Source organism: Nymphalis io, chromosome 22, assembly GCF_905147045.1.
Source record: "Nymphalis io chromosome 22, ilAglIoxx1.1, whole genome shotgun sequence".
Classification (NCBI taxonomy): Eukaryota; Metazoa; Arthropoda; class Insecta; order Lepidoptera; family Nymphalidae; genus Nymphalis; species Nymphalis io.
The window spans coordinates 560014-579524 of record NC_065909.1 but is presented as its reverse complement, the minus strand read 5'-3'; the positions used below and the strand labels follow the sequence as shown (position 1 = coordinate 579524).

Here is a 19511-nt window from a genome sequence, read left to right as displayed (position 1 = left end):
CTCCACGGCATTGCACCACTGTATGCTCGACCATCTGAGGGGCGACCTCTACCTCGGAAACTCCTGTTATCGCCTGTCAACTGCCCTATTGCAGGCATCGATGGCAGCGATGAACAGGACCACGTATGATAGGACGACAATCACAGGACAAGACAGCCAACCGGATAAGACAATCTAAACACGGACTAAAACAACAGCCACGGGGTCATTGAGGTCCGGACCTCCGGAGGGCTTACACGTGTGCTGCCGGCCTTTTTATAAACATATATATAATAATAATGTCCTCCAGACAGATTTAGGCCACGGCGGCCAATCTCAAAAGAGCTCAGCCAACTACGCAGGAGATATTATCGTGTATATATTATTTTTATTGGCCCGACCGGGACCGGGACTTGAACCCAGGACCTTTGGTTCTGCAGCCTTACATCAAGCCACTAGACCAACGAGGCAGCATATAAACATATATACATATTATATAAGCTATCAAAGACATTGTAATAACCGGTTCGCCGGCTTGTCGCTCGACCGCGTTTACGACATTGAACTTGAAACGGAAAGATAATTATTTGCATCGCGTTTTTACAATATTATATTCAACCGATTTCGCCGCAGGTAAGGTAAGGTAAGGTGGGTTAAAATCTAACTCAAAAATGAAACATTTGTATACGTAAATAATATGAATATAAACAACGGAATCTATCTTATTCTCTTAAGAAAATAGTGGATTGTTCCAAAACGCTACTCCAATGTGAGTTGGTGTGTACACATATGGCAAAATGTCATCCGACACATGCAGGCTTCCTGAGCTGTGATGGGCCTGATGGAAGACGAGAATACCTACGATCTGCTTGTGGTGGATGAAAACCAACCCGCATAGGAGCGTTGTGGAGTAAACTCCAAACGTTCTCTTCAAAAAAGGGAGAAGCCCTTAGCCCAGCTGTGGGACATTTACAGCTTACTTTATGTTTCCCGATGAAGTCATTTCCTCCACCGCGGAACATTTAAGATTTCCATGTTTTAGCCACAGGGCTATCACGGCTCTTGTAAATTATTTTATTAGTTAACATTATCAAGGAAAATAAACAAACTAATTAAAAAAAAAAAACAGTAGTTTGTACCGTGAGTATGACATTGAACTTTCGTACTAAAGTCCATCGGCCATGTTGTGATTATGTTTATTTGACCTGATATTAAATACATTATCCTTTTTATTTACATAAGCAAACAGAATATATAATTTATATTACTATATTCTTTATAAAGTATTGCGACTTTGTATAGCTTTATGTTTATTCCATCCCATCCCAAGCGTGAATCAGAAACATGTTTTTCATACAAAATAAAAGTTTTATTTTAGTTTTTATTGTATTAAATAATTAAAGTTTTTACATAAAACAGACATATAAATAATATTAAAATTCATTTGAAGTCTGTAAACGACTTTGTACTACATTTTATATAGTATAATAAGTAACTTATTTAAACACGATACTTTGAAATTTATTTTAATGTACAAAATAATATCTGTTTACGAAAAGCTACATGATTTTAATGGCCCCCTGGTCCTGAACCCTTTTAGAGATGACGCATTGTCGCGTTATCTCCACCAAATGGACCCATTCATTCCCGTTCCGCTGTTTTCTTCTGGACCATGACGGTCTCACAGAAGGAGGATACGCCCCTACACGCCAATTCCCGGCGATTCCCGGCGACAGATCCCGGCGATCGACACGAGTGCATGATACAATGATGCAACGATGAACAAAGTATGCAACGATTTTATGCCAAAATTTTATGTTTCTTTCTTTTATAAGCTGTAGTTCTTAGATTAACGGTAAGTAAATTTTTCGGATACGTCAGCCTTAATCGTTTTGTTAATAATACTCGATAAGCAATGTTTCATTAAAATACCTATTTCAATAAATCATAATGCTATTAAACTTCTTTTGTTTAAATCTTTTGTAAGTATCGATAGCAATTGCGACCCTGTATTAATTTATGTTAAGATATACACATATATATATTTCCAAATGTACTTCATTAGAATTACATATCGAAATAAACAGGTCAAATATTTATATGTTTATAATACATTAAAAACCGTTAGACTTAAGTGAAACTGTCGCCAGAAAGTATCATCGCCATTATTTTACGATTTACTCGTTAACCTTGAACCAGTGCAATTATTACAAGAATATATTCGCTTCAACTTTATAATACAATTAATTGACAACTACACGAACTGTATGTGGTAAAAAAATATATTATCAATCTTTCCTTCTTCGCGGCGAGTTGCTCAGTTGAAAACATGCCGTCCAAAGTTAACGTCACGTTCAAAGTATTGCTGGTGTCTGTGACTATTATTCTTGGTAATATATTGAAATTACGATTTATATCCATCGATAATGAAATAAAAAGATCGCTCGGATATCCAAGGGATTCGTTGTTAAACTTTACGGAGTTGAGTGACTCTTATGGATACACGTCTGAAGAACACACTGTGCTAACTGAGGATGGATATATTCTAACAATATTCAGAATCAATGGAAGGAATTGTGGTCACAAATTGAAAAGACCTCCAGTTTTATTAATGCACGGTCTTCTACAAAGCTCAGACGCCTGGTTAGACGCTGGACCCAAAGCTGGATTAGCGTATTTAATATCGGACGAGTGTTACGATTTATGGGTCGGAAACCAACGTGGTAATTATTATTCCAGGCAGCATAATCACTTGGACCCTGATAAAGATCCTGAATTTTGGCAGTTCTCTGTGGATGAAATTGGTTTTTATGATATACCAGCTACAATCGAATATGTTTTGAAATACACGAGAGAAGATAAATTGAATTACATTGGATATTCACAAGGTGCTGGTACGTTTTTCATCATGTGTTCAGAGAGGCCAGGTTATTGTGATAAAGCGAACGTTTTTATTGGCTTAGCACCAGCAGCCAGGCAGACTAACACAAAATCCGTACTATATAAAATGTTATTAGAGGGAGTAAGACATTTAGAATGGGCGCTAACTAACACAGGTTTATACGAGCTTTTTGCAAAAGGCTCTATAAGTCAAGAATTCCTCGCCTTCTTATGTAAATTCAATGCAACATCTGAAGCTATTTGTGGAACCGGTGAGTCCCTAGTGGACTCCTTCCATCCAGGATCTATAACTAATCAAACTCTAAGGGTATTATTTGGACACTTCCCTGCTGGTACTTCTATGCATAACATCGTAAGATACAGTCAGAGTATAAGGACTTCCTCTTTCCAAAAGTTCGATTACGGTAGCGCGCGAAATTTACAAATTTATGGGAAAAAGCAACCACCTAATTACAATCTAAGTGCTGTGACTGTTCCCTCGGTTGTTTTGTACGGTAATAACGATAATTTAGTTGATCCAAAAGATATTATGTGGTTGATTAAACAGTTGCCGAATGTTTTAGAAATCAAAAAAGTTTCGGATCCGCTTTGGAATCACTTCGACCATTCATACAGTCAGTTTACAAAACAATTAATATTTCCAACTATAAATAAATATTTACTAAAATACAGTCAAAAGTAAAATATAATATAAATAGTGTGAAATGTAAATAATTGTGAAACTTACATGAAATGTTTTTTATAAAGTGAATTGAGTTCCAGGATTTTCCTGATATTAAAAACTAAGGCAATTCTGTGTGAAGTGTTAAATAAAAGAGGTATTCTTATATTATTGCAAGATATATAACGTATATGTCATACTTAGTCAAAAGCTTGGCTAACTCTTGGATATATGTACATACATTTATATTTTGATACACACCAAATAGAGATAAATGGATATTATTATTATTTAATTAGAATTAATTCCAACAATGATGAAGAAAAGAGATTATTGAGATAATGTAAAGGCTTGTTGCTTAATTTTACAATGTGGATTTCGGAAGAAACCAAAGCTGGGTGCATTTGGGAGATATTTAAGATTAATGGAAGGAAATGGCCTACTTCTGAACAAACGCCTTATTATTCTTCAGAAGAGTTTTTCAGTATACTAGGTGCAGGGTATGTGATGACAAATTATTGACCATGATCGTCTACAGATTATATTGGACTGTGGGACGTTGGACCCAATGTATAGGCATATTTGATATCAAACTTATGTATATACTTACAACATGTAGCTTATGATATAAATGTATTTAATTTTTTGTCATGTTTATAAAAAAAGGACGTTCTGTACTTCCTACTGTACATATATTACATAATAATATTAAATAAACTTATCTGTTTTATATGACTAGTTAAATACAAAAAAATCAATTTGTTAATAAAAACAACTAGATTGGTATTATAAATATTATTTTAGCATAATTACAAGAGTATGTAGATAAGTTGTGATACTTTTTATAACTTGGGAAAAACTTATAAATTTTGACGTAAATATTTCAAATAAATCATTAAATATATACTAACTGAATCCGCAACTACGCTTGCGTGGAATTCGGTTTTACACAAATCCTTAAAAAATTCCATCGTGCAATCAATATTAAGTTAACGACATAAGTGTTACTCTTTTCTAATAATAATGCTTGTTTAAATTATAGATATAAAAAATAAGCAATAATCTCGGTTGTGTCTTCGTAGATTTGCATTGTAAAAGTTTCACGGTACACATAATATACTAAAAGTTATTTTTCATTAGCTTTAACGGTGAAGGAATTGTGAGATAGCCTGCATGTCTGAGAGTCTTCACATATGTGTGAAGTTTGCGTTAGCGAACACTACCGCCATAAACTCGCACTGGGCCACCCCTCACTCTTGTGGTGTCGAGAAGAGTCCCACGTACAGCATTAGGTTTGCTAATGAAATGAGGTTTATGTCTAAAATGCAATTCTAAAAATGCAAAAAATATTACTTTAAAATATTTTTTAATTGTAATGATATCATAATAAACTTTAGTGGATATTTATAATGGTTAAAGTTTATTGTTCAAGACGCAGGGAAAGCCTTATTGAATTACATGCACTATTATACCATTTTTGGTGTGTAGTTGGCAAAAACCTTAGAAGCAGCGTTTTGTTAATTATATTTCGATAATTACCTCCATAAATTAATATACACTGTTCTTCAGACATTAAGAAACTAGAGGTTTTGAGCTTCATTCCCCTATTTTACCCCATCAAGGCCTAATTCCATATAACCTTGAACTGTATGTTTGTTATTTGTACAGGAAAGCGTAAATATTGGTGCTCATATATCTTCATAAACAAATGTAACACCATATGAGTATCATATATATATGTCTTTCTATTTTACCCCCTCGAACAGTAAATTATAGAAAATGTTCTTTCATATGGTTTAAAGTTACCAAACGAAATCGTTCAATAGCTTAACCGTATAAAGTATAACAGATAGACAGAGTTCCTTTGACATTTTTAATATTAGTATTGTTCATTTAAAACCATTAAAAACTATTTTATATACTATATATTTTTTACATTAAAAATGAATTACTTTTATTTATTAAGGTCAAATCACTTCCCGAACCAAGCAAAGAGTCAATTATACGATTTTTATACAACAAGGAAACGATAAAGTAAACAGTAGGTAATTATTACGCTTGTTTATTATTTTTATATTGTTTTCTTAGATCCGAGATGGCATGAAGGATGTTTAGAATAAATTGATTTTAGTTGTCACGGGTTCAAATCTATGAAAGCGTCGGTGAATTTTAAAGGCACGTTTAATAATTTAATTTACGTTTATAATTCATATCGTACTTGGTGAAGGAGCTCGAAACATCGTAAGAAATTCTGTCACATGTGTATCCACCAACCCGCATTGAAGTAGCGTGGCGTTCATATCAGCGGTATTATTAAAATGTATATTATTAGTAACAAGTATTGTTAGTATATGTTCGTTAAATATAATAAAATTGATATTAGTCTTGCATGAAAAACAATGCTTTGAAATGAAAACACACCCTTTTTATCGTTTATATTTTTTTATCGAGTCTTATTAATGCGATTTCTATTGACACAACCATTCAATGGCGCTCTGTACAAGCAACCAGACTACCTTTGAATATTATTTCAATAGTGAGAACCTTGCCCAGGGGTGGATAACCCGGAGACGGAAACTTAGTATCACTTGTTTGTCTTGTAAACTTTCTAACTTCGCTATGCGTATGTTACCAAATCTACCTGCAAGGGATGACAAATAGGGATTTCACTGAAGCTTGAATCTATTGTAATGTCTCAAACGCTGTATTATCAGTTACTCCGTTTTATTGTCCAACTTGAAACTCTGTAGTTTAACATTAAGTACGATAAACTCTACATTTTGTTATATTAACTATTATAACTAAGTTATAATTGTAAACCAACCATTTTAAATTTAACGTCATTAAAGTTCGCTAACGCTGACAAAATCATAAGATACATCAAATTAATGAACTAATTAGAATGATGATAAAATAAAATGAATAAAATCTTAGATGTTAAAAACACAAGACATCTAATTTTTACGTTAAGGAAAATTAACGTATAAGTTAAGTTATTCACACAAATCATTAATCCTTATCAAAATTAATTACGTGTCAAATTTAAGCGTTTTCCGTAATCAAAGTTGCCGTGACGTGGACGACCAATGACATGGGGTTTGCGGTATGATGAAGCACAGTACAGATGGAGTTATCGCTTTTGGGTCTCTTCTTACAATCGTAGAGATGATTCGTGAGTCGGGGTATATGCCCGAGGGTTCTTACGCTGTTCATTAAGATAAAGGCGTCTCGTCTAGTGGTTTGATCGATGATAACGCTTCTATATTGAATAGAAATTTTTACCTTTGGATTTTTTGATGAGTTACACCGACATGATCCCGCAGCCTTCCGTTCCGTGCCGAAGGTGGCTACCGTACTGGTTTTAATGGGTAAAAATCCCACATAAATCGGTTGCCTTCCCTACATGGGCCCGGGTACCTTTCTAAAGAACATTGCGTGGAAAAAAACGGAAAGCCCTAGAGGCCGAGTCCAAGTCCAAACTGGTCATTTCTGGTAATTGCCATGGTCAAATACAGTGGTGGCAGCCCTTCGGCGCTGCGAGGTTAGTCAGGTGTTGAGAGCGAACTTCACACTTCCCATGCCTGCCAGGTGAGAATCCCAGTTACTTTAAAAAAAGTCAGCCAGCATATACGTAAAATGTCAAGACCAAACGTTAAACTAAAGACTAAACGTTAACGTTAAGCGCTAACCAAACGTTAGCGCGATTTAGAAAATGTGTAATAAAACTACAATGACAGCAAATACTATCACAGGTTTAGTATTTGTAATATAATAAAACATTTAATAATATTTATTGCTATTTTTTTAGGATAAGGAAGTCATAATCTGAAACGGCCATGTAAGGCCATCGACCTGATAGCCTGCCATTGATTAATCGCACACGTCTCCAAACGCCAAAATAACTGATAATCTGTACTTGATGAATTTGTGTTGGGTTTAAAAAATATATTATTTTATTTAGGCGCTCCTCGTTAAGACGGAAAGGGTACCGCTGGTTTTTTAGTATATATATATCTGGTATTCCGATGTTCAGGGCATTCGTTCCGAGGCGCACTCGGCGCCTTGGACACCAGCGAGCCCCAGGTAGGCAGACTGGCAAATAGGCCACTTGATAATTGTTACCACCGCCCATAGAAATTGGCACTGTCAGAAATATTAACCATCCATTACACCGCCAATGCACCACAAACTTTGAGAAGTAACAAGTCACGTCTTATGCCTGTAGTTACACTGGCTTACTCACCTTCCAAACTGGAACACAACTAAGTATTGCTGTTTGGCGGTAGAAATTATGATGAGTTGATGATACCTACACAGAGGGGCTTGCACAAAGCTCGTATTAATCTATAATTTGATTTTAGTTATTTTAATGTACGTTTACATTACCAGAGAGCATCAAAACCAACATTTTAGGATTGCAAGTTGATAAATATACAGGTGTATGTGTGTAGGTATATACATTGCTTATATATTATTAGTTATGAGTAAACTATGCCGGATTTTTGTCCTGCCTTAATCTTCAATACAGGGTACCTGGAAGAGATCACAGTAAGCAAAGGCTGTCTTAGGTACCAACTCTCCCTGTTCGAGCTTATGAAAAGTGATAAATACTTGCAGTGATCAAATCTCCATTATGATTGCCTTACTAAGTTGAAATCAACTTGTACTGGCTTATCCTACTTTGATTAGTAAAATAACAACTTTTATAAGACACTTTCAGATATACATATTCTTGTTACTCTTTTTTTCCGTGTCTATTGTATTTAAGTTTTAGTTTATCTATATTTATTGTTAAATTAATTTGCTGTAGCTACTTTTATCTTTTTATGTATAATTACAAGCGGAGTTGATCTATAATTGGTTGTTACGCTATTCTATGTATATATGTATAAAATGTATTATGTGTTATATTCAGTGTAAAAAACTGTTGGTAAACCTTAATAATAAATAAAATAAAAATAAAGGCCATCTTTATGCATTTTTAGTTCCCGCAATCCACTTTTGAACTTTCCATACTGTGTGCAATAATGACCAAATGAAAAAAAAACTGTCATGTCGGCCTTCAGTTATTTCCTGTAGTGATCGTTTTTAAATAAAGATCAATGACCTCAGTATTAATGTCGATGAACATCACTTGAGATCATGGTCGAAGACCACAAATATTAATTTCCATTAACCTATATAGAACCTTATATATTATGCATTTAAATACTAATTAGCTCAGCCGTGTTTATTGCCTTAAGACCTTTTTTTGTTATAAGCTGTATTACTTGCAGCCTCGATTTTAAATCGCAAACCAGTTAAGATGTATCAGCTGAATATTTGAATCATAACACTGACATCAAATCGTTTTCGATTTAGGAGTCTACTTTCCTAGATTTATAATTACTCAGAACACGCTTTTCGCAAAACTTATCCGTTTCAAACCGAACAATACGACTTTTTCCAAAAAATATTACTATTTAAATAAAGCGTTATATTATAAACAACTATTGCTGACGAAAATATTGCTATATTATACCTATATATAAGAAGAGTTGCGATCTTTCTGCAAATGAAAAATCCTTGGCCTTAACCGTAAGTAAAGATCTTACGATTGCAAACCGGAACGAAACGATCAAACTTGTTTAAAGATTCATTTCCTTTACAAATTATATTATGTATGTAATATTAAGTAGCTATCTAAAAATTAAAAAAAAGTATTTATTTATTTATTTATCTGCTAACGGAGGACTACTACAAACGCAAAAAAGTCTCCAAGCTGATTTATCCATAACTACATCAATATTACATCGTTTCGTTACATTTATATTATTGAAAATCATACAAAATTATAACACGATCAGATAATTGATGGGGATATATACGAAATTATAAGCAAACCAATATTATGTATATGTATATTACGTAGATGCATATTTTTTTGCTTTGTATTTAACTTCAAGGTTACATAGTTTTTATTTTGTTAACATACGTATATTATGTAAGCTTCTAAATTAGCATTTATTTATTTGTATGTTATCTTTGATAAATTGAGTAGCATTAATTATCATTATAACTCCTGGTCCACCTTATAGCTCTTAACCCATATCTGCCCATGGAGTCGTTGTTTTTTTTTTAAATGTATAGGCTAGCGCTTGACTGTTATCACACCTGATGGAAAGTTAGACACAGTCTAAGATGAAGCGCGCTTGCCTAGAAGATGCCTATACACTCTAGACTTGAAGGTGGTGGGGAAAACGGAGGTCGGGAGGGTATTCCAGACCTTGGCGGTGCGTATCAGAAACGAGGGAGCAAATCGTTTCGTACGTGTCTTAAATACGTCAACTACGTACGGGTGCAGATCTTTTCGATGCCTCGCAGTTCTGTGGTAAAAAGGCTCATATGCTCTTCCGCCTACCTATATATACTATATAAAAAAAGATTGAGAACTTAAATAACAACATATTTGAAGATCTATTTAAAGATTCGGGTAGATGTGGAATACTGACTATTTTTAATATTCTACCGTTAAACATCGATACTTCATATTGTTGCATCCCGGTTTGAAGGGTAAGTAAGCCAGTGTGTCTTTAGGCACAATGGACGTAACATCTTAGTTCATAAGATCGGTGGCGCATTGGCGACGCAAGGTGTGGTTAATATTTCTTACATCGCCATTGTCTATGGGCGGTTGTATCATTAACAATGAGATGATATAACATAAAAAATACCTTAATTTTAAATTAATTATAATATAACATAAATTAAAACTTTTGTGAATATTTATCGCTCGAGTAAGAAAGTAATACCAAGTTAATCATACATATCTCGAAAGAGTTAACAACATTTTCAATACCCTCCGAGTCGTCATTAAGGCTCTAACACGTTGTTTTATCTGACGTATAAATTTCCACCTGAAAATTACATTTTATGCGATAATAATCTAAATATCTGTCACGATAAGGTTGAAAATAAAAACTAATTTGAAAGAAACCTTTGTCGCTTAGTAATAAAGAGTAAACGTTTGTCTCATCGAGCTAATATATACTTAATCTGAACTGGGATAAAGTTTAATTCTTATTTTACGTAATAAAAATGTTTTATTTCTTAAAGGATATATTATTATTAGAAAACAGACCTTATTGTGATGCAATACGGATTGAGTTTCAACACCGCTTGTTTATTTTCAAAGAAAATTCAATAGGAAATTGTATTTGATAGTGGACGTGTTAAAAATATTATAATACAATTATATGGTGTTTTATTAAAACGAACCCTGAAATGAACAATAATTTCAGGGCGAAAACTTTTAATTATATGGTTATTATAGTACAAGTAATATATAGTATAATATTATAGTATAAGTGCTATGCTAGACATCTCCCTCGTTGATCGTGTACCAAACGCGGAAATCCAACGAAAGAAGAAAGTCGAAGATATTGGGAAGCGTATCACGAGGTTAAAGTGGAGATAGGCTGGACACTTGGCCAGACGAGAAGACGGAAGGTGGACTAAAATCGTCACGGAGTGGTGGCCTAGAGAAGCAAAAAGGCCAGTGGGCAGACCACCCGCCCGATGGTAAGACGATTTTAGGAAAATGGCGGGTGCTCAATGGATGCGATTAGCACAGGACCGGAAGAATTGGCGCTCCTGCGAGGAGGCCTATGTCCAGCAGTGGATTACTGTGGACTGAATATGATAGTACAAGCTGAGCCGGGATGGCCTAGTGGTTAGAAACTGAGAATTTTAACCGAGGATTTGAACTTGGAAGTTCAATCCTAGGCAAGAACTACTGAATTTAACATTGCGAGAAAACCTGAATGTTGCGATTGTACTCGTTACGTGTCCACCAACCAGCAAGTAATAAAGCAAGTAATATAATAAAAATCGTACTTCGTTTATATCCACGCAGGATAAATTATAATTTAAATGTTTTTAATTAATTATGACATTTGTATTTTAAGTGTTAGAAAAGTAACCACTTAGTTTCGTACCGGTCATTCTCGGTTGTATTGTTGTTGTTTTCTAAATCCCAAGCCTATGCAACAATGTAAAATGACGAATCACAACTGTTCGTAAACGCCTTTATGGATGAAGTATACTTTCGAAGCAAAAACTTCTTTAGGCGTGTTGCGCTGGTTTATCGTTGGGGATAGATTCGTAATAGCAGTTGGCGACAGTGAAGGGTTCTTTAAATGAACAACCGCTAGCGGAGTCGCAGATGAATACGCAAATGTGCCCGTAACTTCGCCCCCTGTGGAGGAGTAAGAGTACGATATAACCTTCTGTCTTCATCTTCTGGGATAGAGGGTTTAACCGTAAAAAAAAAGATAGACTCGTAGCTTCGCGCCGCCGACATGATTATGTTAATATTATGAAATCGTTGAAAGTACAAATAATTTAAGTAAGCTGTATTAATATTTTATACCGAGTTTGCGACATGCTGTGTATTTCGATTATATAATAAAAAGGGATAAAATTGTTACTTGGAGTCCCATTAGATGTGGAAATTGGACAAATATATTTAACAGTTTAGTGTTTTAACTTCTATCGGCAGTCCCTGTGACTGCCTCTTCTTTATTTGATTCCATTAATTTTCATGCAGAAAAACAATAATTTACCTAATCATACATATATATAGGAGCAGGAGCAGATGGTATACCTGCATTATTTGTTAAAAAATGCGCATCTGCATTAGCATATCCTCTTTCCATCATTTTTAACAAATCTTTATCTACAGGAACTTTTCCGACAGCCTGGAAGAAATCTTTAATTGTTCCACTATTAAAAAATGGAAGTGTTGAATTAATCTGCAATTATAGACCGATTTCTATTCTCGTTACATTTGCAAAAATTTTTGAGAAAATAGTATATCCTGTGTTAGAATGGCATTTCAAACAGGTTATTACTCCATTTCAGCACGGTTTTTTCAGTCGTAGATCAACGTCGACAAATTTATTATCTTTTACCGACCTTGTTACCACTGCAGTCGACTCACGCCAGCTTGTTGATGTCATCTACACTGATTTTAGTAAAGCATTCGACAAGGTCCCCCATATTATATTACTCAAAAAGTTATCCGAATATGGTATCCTCGGTCGTTTGCTCGACTGGTTCAAATCCTACCTTGACAATAGGGAATCCGTAATAGTAGTCAATGGATATGAATATAAACCATTTAAAACACTTTCTGGAGTACCGCAAGGGTCTCATTTAGGTCCTATATTATTTAACATATTCATTAACGACATATGCGACTGTTTTTGTAATTCTAATTATTTCTTATTTGCTGACGATCTTAAATTTCTTCGTATCATCTCCTCCCCTAACGACGTTGAATTGCTCCAATGCGATTTAAATCGATTAAGTAACTGGTGTGACAAAAATGGAATGAGTCTCAATGTTAGCAAATGTCATCTGGTCAGTTTCAGCAGATTGAAATCCAGTCCACAAAGAACATATAGACTTAAAAATGTCTGTTTACGAGAATTGACTGAGATTCGTGATCTAGGCATCATCATTGACAAAAAATTACGTTTTCACACTCATAATGATTCCATTTGTTCAAAGGGATTTAAAAGTCTTGGTTTCATTTTACGCAATTGTAGTGATCTGAAAAATCCTTCGACTTTGATCACATTGTACAACGCTTTTGTCCGTAGTGGACTTGAGTATGGCAGTGTAGTCTGGAACCCGCACTACGATGTTTACGTCAAAAGGTTGGAAAGCGTTCAAAAACGCTTCTTATGGCATCTCTGCTTTAAATTCGGCTTAGCGAAAAAACTCCCTAATTACAAAGATCGAATAGCCTTTTTCAAAATGAACACCCTTGCCGATCGAAGACGCTTACTGGACAACATGTTCATCTATAAACTAATTAACGGCACTTTGGATTGTCCAGACTTATTATCGCGGATACATATTTCTGCACCTTCCAAGTCATTGCGCACTAGCAAACGCACGATTTTTTCAGAGCATTTGTCTATATCTAATTTGGGTCATTACTCCCCTCTCAATAGAATTATAAGAGCCTATAATTCAATAAGTGGAGACAAAGATTTAGACATTTTCGGTAATATGAAAAAATTTAAAAATAAAATATTATTTAAAAATACTCAAAATTGTTTAGTTTAGATAGTTTACTTGTGTTCTTGTCTTTATTCTAATTTATTGTTGTTATATAACGGTTTTTAATTAGCTTTTTTTACCTTTTGTTTGTTGTCGCTTAACTCTTATTTTGTGCATGCTGTTATCACCTATAAGTAAGATACCACTAGTCTTATTTTTTATTCATGTATCTGGAATGTTTTTAGTGTGTATTTTGTTGGTGATCTATATAAAAAAAAATATATATATATATAAGCGAAATACCACAAGATCTCCTAAGAAAAATAGTAACCATTGACTTTATTTGTCGTTTTTTTTAGAATCTATATTTCGAACCGGTATCGGTAGTAGCTTGCAAATTCTTGTTAGGTTCTCTTGGAAGGAAGCTCAGTGGCATTAAAATAATTATTTACAATATTTCATATTTATGTTGTTTAAAAAAAAAGAATCCTAGATTGCCACTATTCTTTTTGAGCAGTTTTACTGGTGGTAGGGCTTTGTGCAAGCTCGTCTGGGTAGGTACCGTCCACTCATCAGATATTCTACCGTAAAACAGCATTACTTGTTATTGTTATGTTCCGGTTTGAAGGGTGAGTGAGCCAGTGTAATTACAGGCACAAGGGACATAAAATCTTAGTTCCCAAGGTTGGTGGCGCATTGGCTATGTAAGCGATGGTTGACATTTCTTACAATGCCAATGTTTAAGGGCGTTTGGTGACCACTTACCATCAGGTGGCCCATATGTTTGTCCGCCTTCCTATTCTATAAAAAAAGCAATTACTAAAAGTTTAAGCAATTAAAAGTAAGCAATTAAAAAAAGTAATTAAGCATACAGCTTGTGTTGGGAGTAAGGACAACAGGGTCAGGATTGAACTGCAAATTTTACATCGCAAGCCAGTCCGCAAACTATTGTGCTAGTGAAGATGTTATTTTGCATATATATAATTTAATATTATAATTATATAATATTATAATTATAATTATAGATAATTTGTAAAGCGACTTTCAATCTTTAAGCAACAAGATCGATTTAATAAATTGATACGTCACACCACCTCAGACAATGAAAGCGTGCCATACAACCGCGGAGCCAAGCCAGCCAATCATAGCCAAGCCACCATTCCAACCACCAGAAGTCTTCGGTAGGGCTAGGTAGAATAAAGGATATATTGCCCTGCTAGCTCATTTGCAGTGATTCTACTACTACCCGCATCGTAAGCCGAACCTCTGTCCGGTTGTGTACAAAAAGTGATTATTATTATTATTATTTATAATAAATAATAAGTGTGATTATCGGGACTAGGGGGGTTCTCAGTACCCTGGTAATCCCCCCTAGAGAATGGAGGCCTGCATAGGAAGGCTGTCCTTCAGAGCGTCACGGTAGCAGGCGAAAGCGATCCCTTGACGCTCCTCGTTGAGACGGAAAGGGTACCGCTGGTTTTTAGTGAGTATTCTGATGTTCGGGGCGCACTCGGCGCCTCAGACACCGGCGAGCATCACAAACCCAACTGTCCCGTGGGAGAAACGCGTAATGCGATTTTCCAGCATGAAAACAAAAAGTGTGATACCGTCTTGCCTTTTCATTTATATCCGCTGTTTCAAAATATTAAGTGCCATTTTTTTACTTTAGTCGATTCAATTATCAATTTACTTTCACTGAAATGCCCATTCGTTTTCAACTAATATCGACCAAATAAAATCCAATCCCGCCATAATATAACGTAAAACTTTTGAACTTTGAGTAAATTGCATAAAGGCTCTATGACATGACACTAACTGCGTTAATTGTCAATAAACCAGATAACCAGGATAGAATAGGTTAGTCCCAGCTGAGAGCACACTCAAATCCACGTAAGCCCTAGTTTATAATTAAAATTGAATGGATCCTCTTGACTAAGCTTCGGCGACAAATACTAGTCTCTATTCCCTCACTCTCATAATCAGATATGACTACATATCACACTGGTTTGCGTGCTTTCAGAAGCATTTGTGTTTATAATTCATCTCATTATTGGGGGTGTACAGCATCGTGACAAAACCTGCATGTATCTAATACGCATTAATTACGCTTGTTGAATTAAAAGTATCCCAATATTCTTAGGCTGTTATAAACTTGGTAAATATTTAAATACATATTTTTGTATATTATACGTAGTTGGACGAGCAAATGGGCCACCTAATGGTAAGTGGTCACCAACGCCCATAGACATTATCATTGTAAGAAATGTTAATCATCACCAATGCGCCACCAACCTTGGGGGCTATTGATGTCCCTTGTTCCTGTAATTACACTGGCTCACTCACCCTTCAAACCGGAACACAACAATACCAAGTACTGCTCTTTTAGAAACATAAAAATTTCTTTCTATATTATCTTTTAAAAACATAAAAATTAATACAAGTCTTCCTCAATAGATATCGAACATTGGTAAATAAAAATAGCTTTATACAACTGCATTTATATTGGAAACATTTGATAGTCTATATATATCCCATAACTTCTGCCATTCATTAAGGGGAGGGAATGCGCCCAGCTGACCTAGTTGGGGGACGATCGATGCGGGTCAACGACCCCGGTTGTGTCAGTTATAGGTTAAAGATTTTTCACGTGTTCGCCACCGTGATTCCTCTATGGATAAAGTGGCTTCCATAGGAAAATAGGCTGCTATATGCTTATTGTAAGGAATATTTGTCATGGGCTTAGATTTTATTTTATTTTATAATTCTTTATTTTACTACATAGTTTTATTTACGATTATGTATGTATTATATGTATGTACAAAATATTTAATTTTTAGGTATCAGCGGTAATCAAAATTTAAAAAAAAGTTGATAACTCGCAAATCACACAGACATACAGATTGTTTCAATATGTATTATATTTATAACGTTTTATAATCAAATTAAATCTCAATCTAAAGTTTCAAACTCGAAAAAGAACGACTAAGTTTTCATGTGCTTAATTTGTGTGTATTCGTGAGGAAACTTGCGAGTGTCGGATGATTGGAGTAGAATGATGAAATAAGTTCATAACCACACCACGTGGAATATTTCAGGATGTTACTTTACTTTTATGATATATAAATATGTATATGTTATGTGTGTTATGTATACAATATTATCTTATGTTCTACACGAAGGGCCTTATCCTTATATCGGATTAGTTTAAAGCTTGACTGGTAGAGAAAGAGCGGACTTAATGCCTGCAGTCAAAAAGTTGTAAAAGTAAAAAAAAACATTCCTTATTAAAATAGATAGAATTAAATAACTAGAAAGACTACCTCTGGAACGGAGTGCAGGTTCTACCGCGAAAACCGGCAAGAGACTCAATTACCACCCTTTTAACTAATTGAATTAGAAACGTATGTTATTAAATAGTTTTAAACTATTATTTATTTTGAATAAAAAACAACGAATACTAGCTCCACGCTTTTAATTCATATTAGTGTTTAGTGTTTTTAGCCTTATTAGAAATGATTTTATCATTAAATTTATATATGTAAAGATAAACATATTTATGGAATATCAACTTCGTAAAAAAATAGTTAAAGATAACCTTTTTGAAAACAAATTGTAATACATTTTTTAGATCGTTAGTTTACAGGTTCATAACAGCTGCTGCAAAAAAAAATTAATATCGTTTGTTGCGATGAAATATTGTCGATGAAAGTTTAAAAATATTTCGTTTCGTAATACATCAATATTTTTAATGGCGATGACAACATCCTCGTAACCGACTTCGATCACAGCACATTATTAACGGTAAATAGCCAACTACAAGATTATAGTAATAATAATAATAATAATATCCTGGGGCATTTTTCACACACGGCCATCTGATACCAAATTAAGCTTGTACAAATCTTGTGCTATGGAAACCAGACAACTGATATCGAACCCACAACCTTCGCCGTGAAAGGCAAGTATCTACCAACCACGCCAACCGGCAACCTCATAATATAGTGCACAAATTTGAGTTCAAAAACAGTGATTCATTCTTTCTTTACTCTTATAATCCGATGAAATGGCAAACCGTTACAATCTAGGGTTTTTATATTATAGGCGGTTTTTTTATACTATAGGCAGGCGGACGAGCAAATGGGCTACCCGATGGTATGTGGTCACCACTGCCCATAGACATTGGCATTGTAAGAAATATTAAATATCGCTTACATCGCCAATGCGCCACCAAACCTGGGAACTAAGATGTACATACAATGCTAAGTATTTCTGTTTTGCGATAGAATATCTGATGAATACCTACCGAGACGAGCTTGCACAAATCTCTACCACCAGTGAAGTGAAGTGAAGTGTCATCTGTCTGTTGTCAAAAACTATTAATTTACAATTAACTTAAAGTATTTAAATTAAAGTATATAAAACAATAAAATCAACGTAAAAATCCTATTAAAAATCTTTACATAATTTATTTTCCTCTGCATTTTCCGGGAAACCATTCATCGCGAACGAGTTGTCACTCGCAGCCAAACCTATCTCTATTCAAAAATCGTATCGATTGAAAGACGCACAAAATAGCAATACATGATAAGCAAATACATACACACAATATTATGTACATAAAGGAACTCGTACATGAACTATTGGTAATTATATTGAAAAACTCCAATTCCTGTAGAAAGGCATACACATCAGCGCGCGTACAGATTGGTCATGACCTTTTTTCGCATCCTAGGGGCTCCCTTAGCTTCTGGCGTCTGACCAAGTCTGTGAAAAACAATTTCTGCCAACCTTCGCTGCCACCGCTCAGGAAGCCGGGCAGATCGCTAGGTCACGGCCCGCAGGAGAAAGCCGATCTCCTGGCTAAGCTCTTTGCCGATAACTCCGTGACCGATGATTGTAGTGCGCTGCCACCAACAATACCTTCATGTGGCCACACGATCGCGGACATCAAAATCCCCAGATCCAATGGAATACCAGCTATAGTGCTGAAGAAGTGCGCGGCGGAGCTGTCACCAGTGTTAACGCGCCCGTTCCAACTTTATATAATATAAGTCTATATTTGACATTTTATCTGTTTAACAACAAAAGCAAATAAAAGTCTTATTCGCCTTTTAAATTCGATGTGAAGGAAATTTTATTCACGATATATTCGTATATTTCAACTGTCCGCGCACGACTGTTTATACAACATGTCTGACTCCAACAAGCCGTCACATTCAAAAGCCAAGATGACAGTATAGCAAGCGCATTTGTATACGCCATTGAATTTCTAAAGGAAATAGAAATACATAGTACTTTCATCTAACATGTTTACTTCTACCACTAGTTTATACAATTTCCTTTAGTTAAACTATTCATTGCATGCGCGGTGTTGGTAATTTCAAATTCAAACAACTAACTTCCAATGTTGCCAACGTGCGAGCTCGTATGTTGTTCGAGTGAATCGAACATGGAACTTTTTTGACTATGTCAAGTAGCAGTTCCGCGATAAAGCACTTCTATCCACACTATACCCAAATGTCCTAGCGTGATGTTTTAGTCTATAATATAAACTCTCTAAAATTATTATTTTTTCATTAAGAAATGTAAAATTACCTGATAATTAGTTACCAAATGGATTTGTATACAAATAATTCAGAATTTTACCAAAAGTTGTCTGTCAAACGAATATTCATTCATCATTTGTTTTTTATAAAATAATAGGCGAGTTGAATACATTATAAAATGACAAAGATACTGGCTTCTTATAGTTTCGTTATAGGTATAGAGTTGTCATCCATTAAGGTTCTCTCAAATTTAGACAGTTCGTCGAGCTCGGAACTGCGCAAAGTTAAATACAGACCATTTACATTACCAAAATCAACTCGTCTCTTCTATCTCATCTATAGAAATAGCCAGTATACCTTAGATTTATTTTATG

The 19511-nt window shown here is 34.8% G+C and overlaps 2 protein-coding genes across 2 annotated transcripts in view; one reads left to right on the top strand and one right to left on the bottom strand.

Annotated features, from left to right (window-relative positions):
• Positions 1-19511, bottom strand: part of LOC126777044 (uncharacterized) — a 138602-nt gene that overhangs the window by 64334 nt on the left and 54757 nt on the right. The gene's annotated exons all lie outside the window — the stretch shown is intronic.
• Positions 2309-4205, top strand: LOC126777080 (lipase 1-like). The gene has a single exon (XM_050499961.1). The coding sequence runs from the start codon at positions 2309-2311 to the stop codon at positions 3560-3562; it is 1254 nt and encodes a 417-aa protein (XP_050355918.1). The 3' UTR covers positions 3563-4205.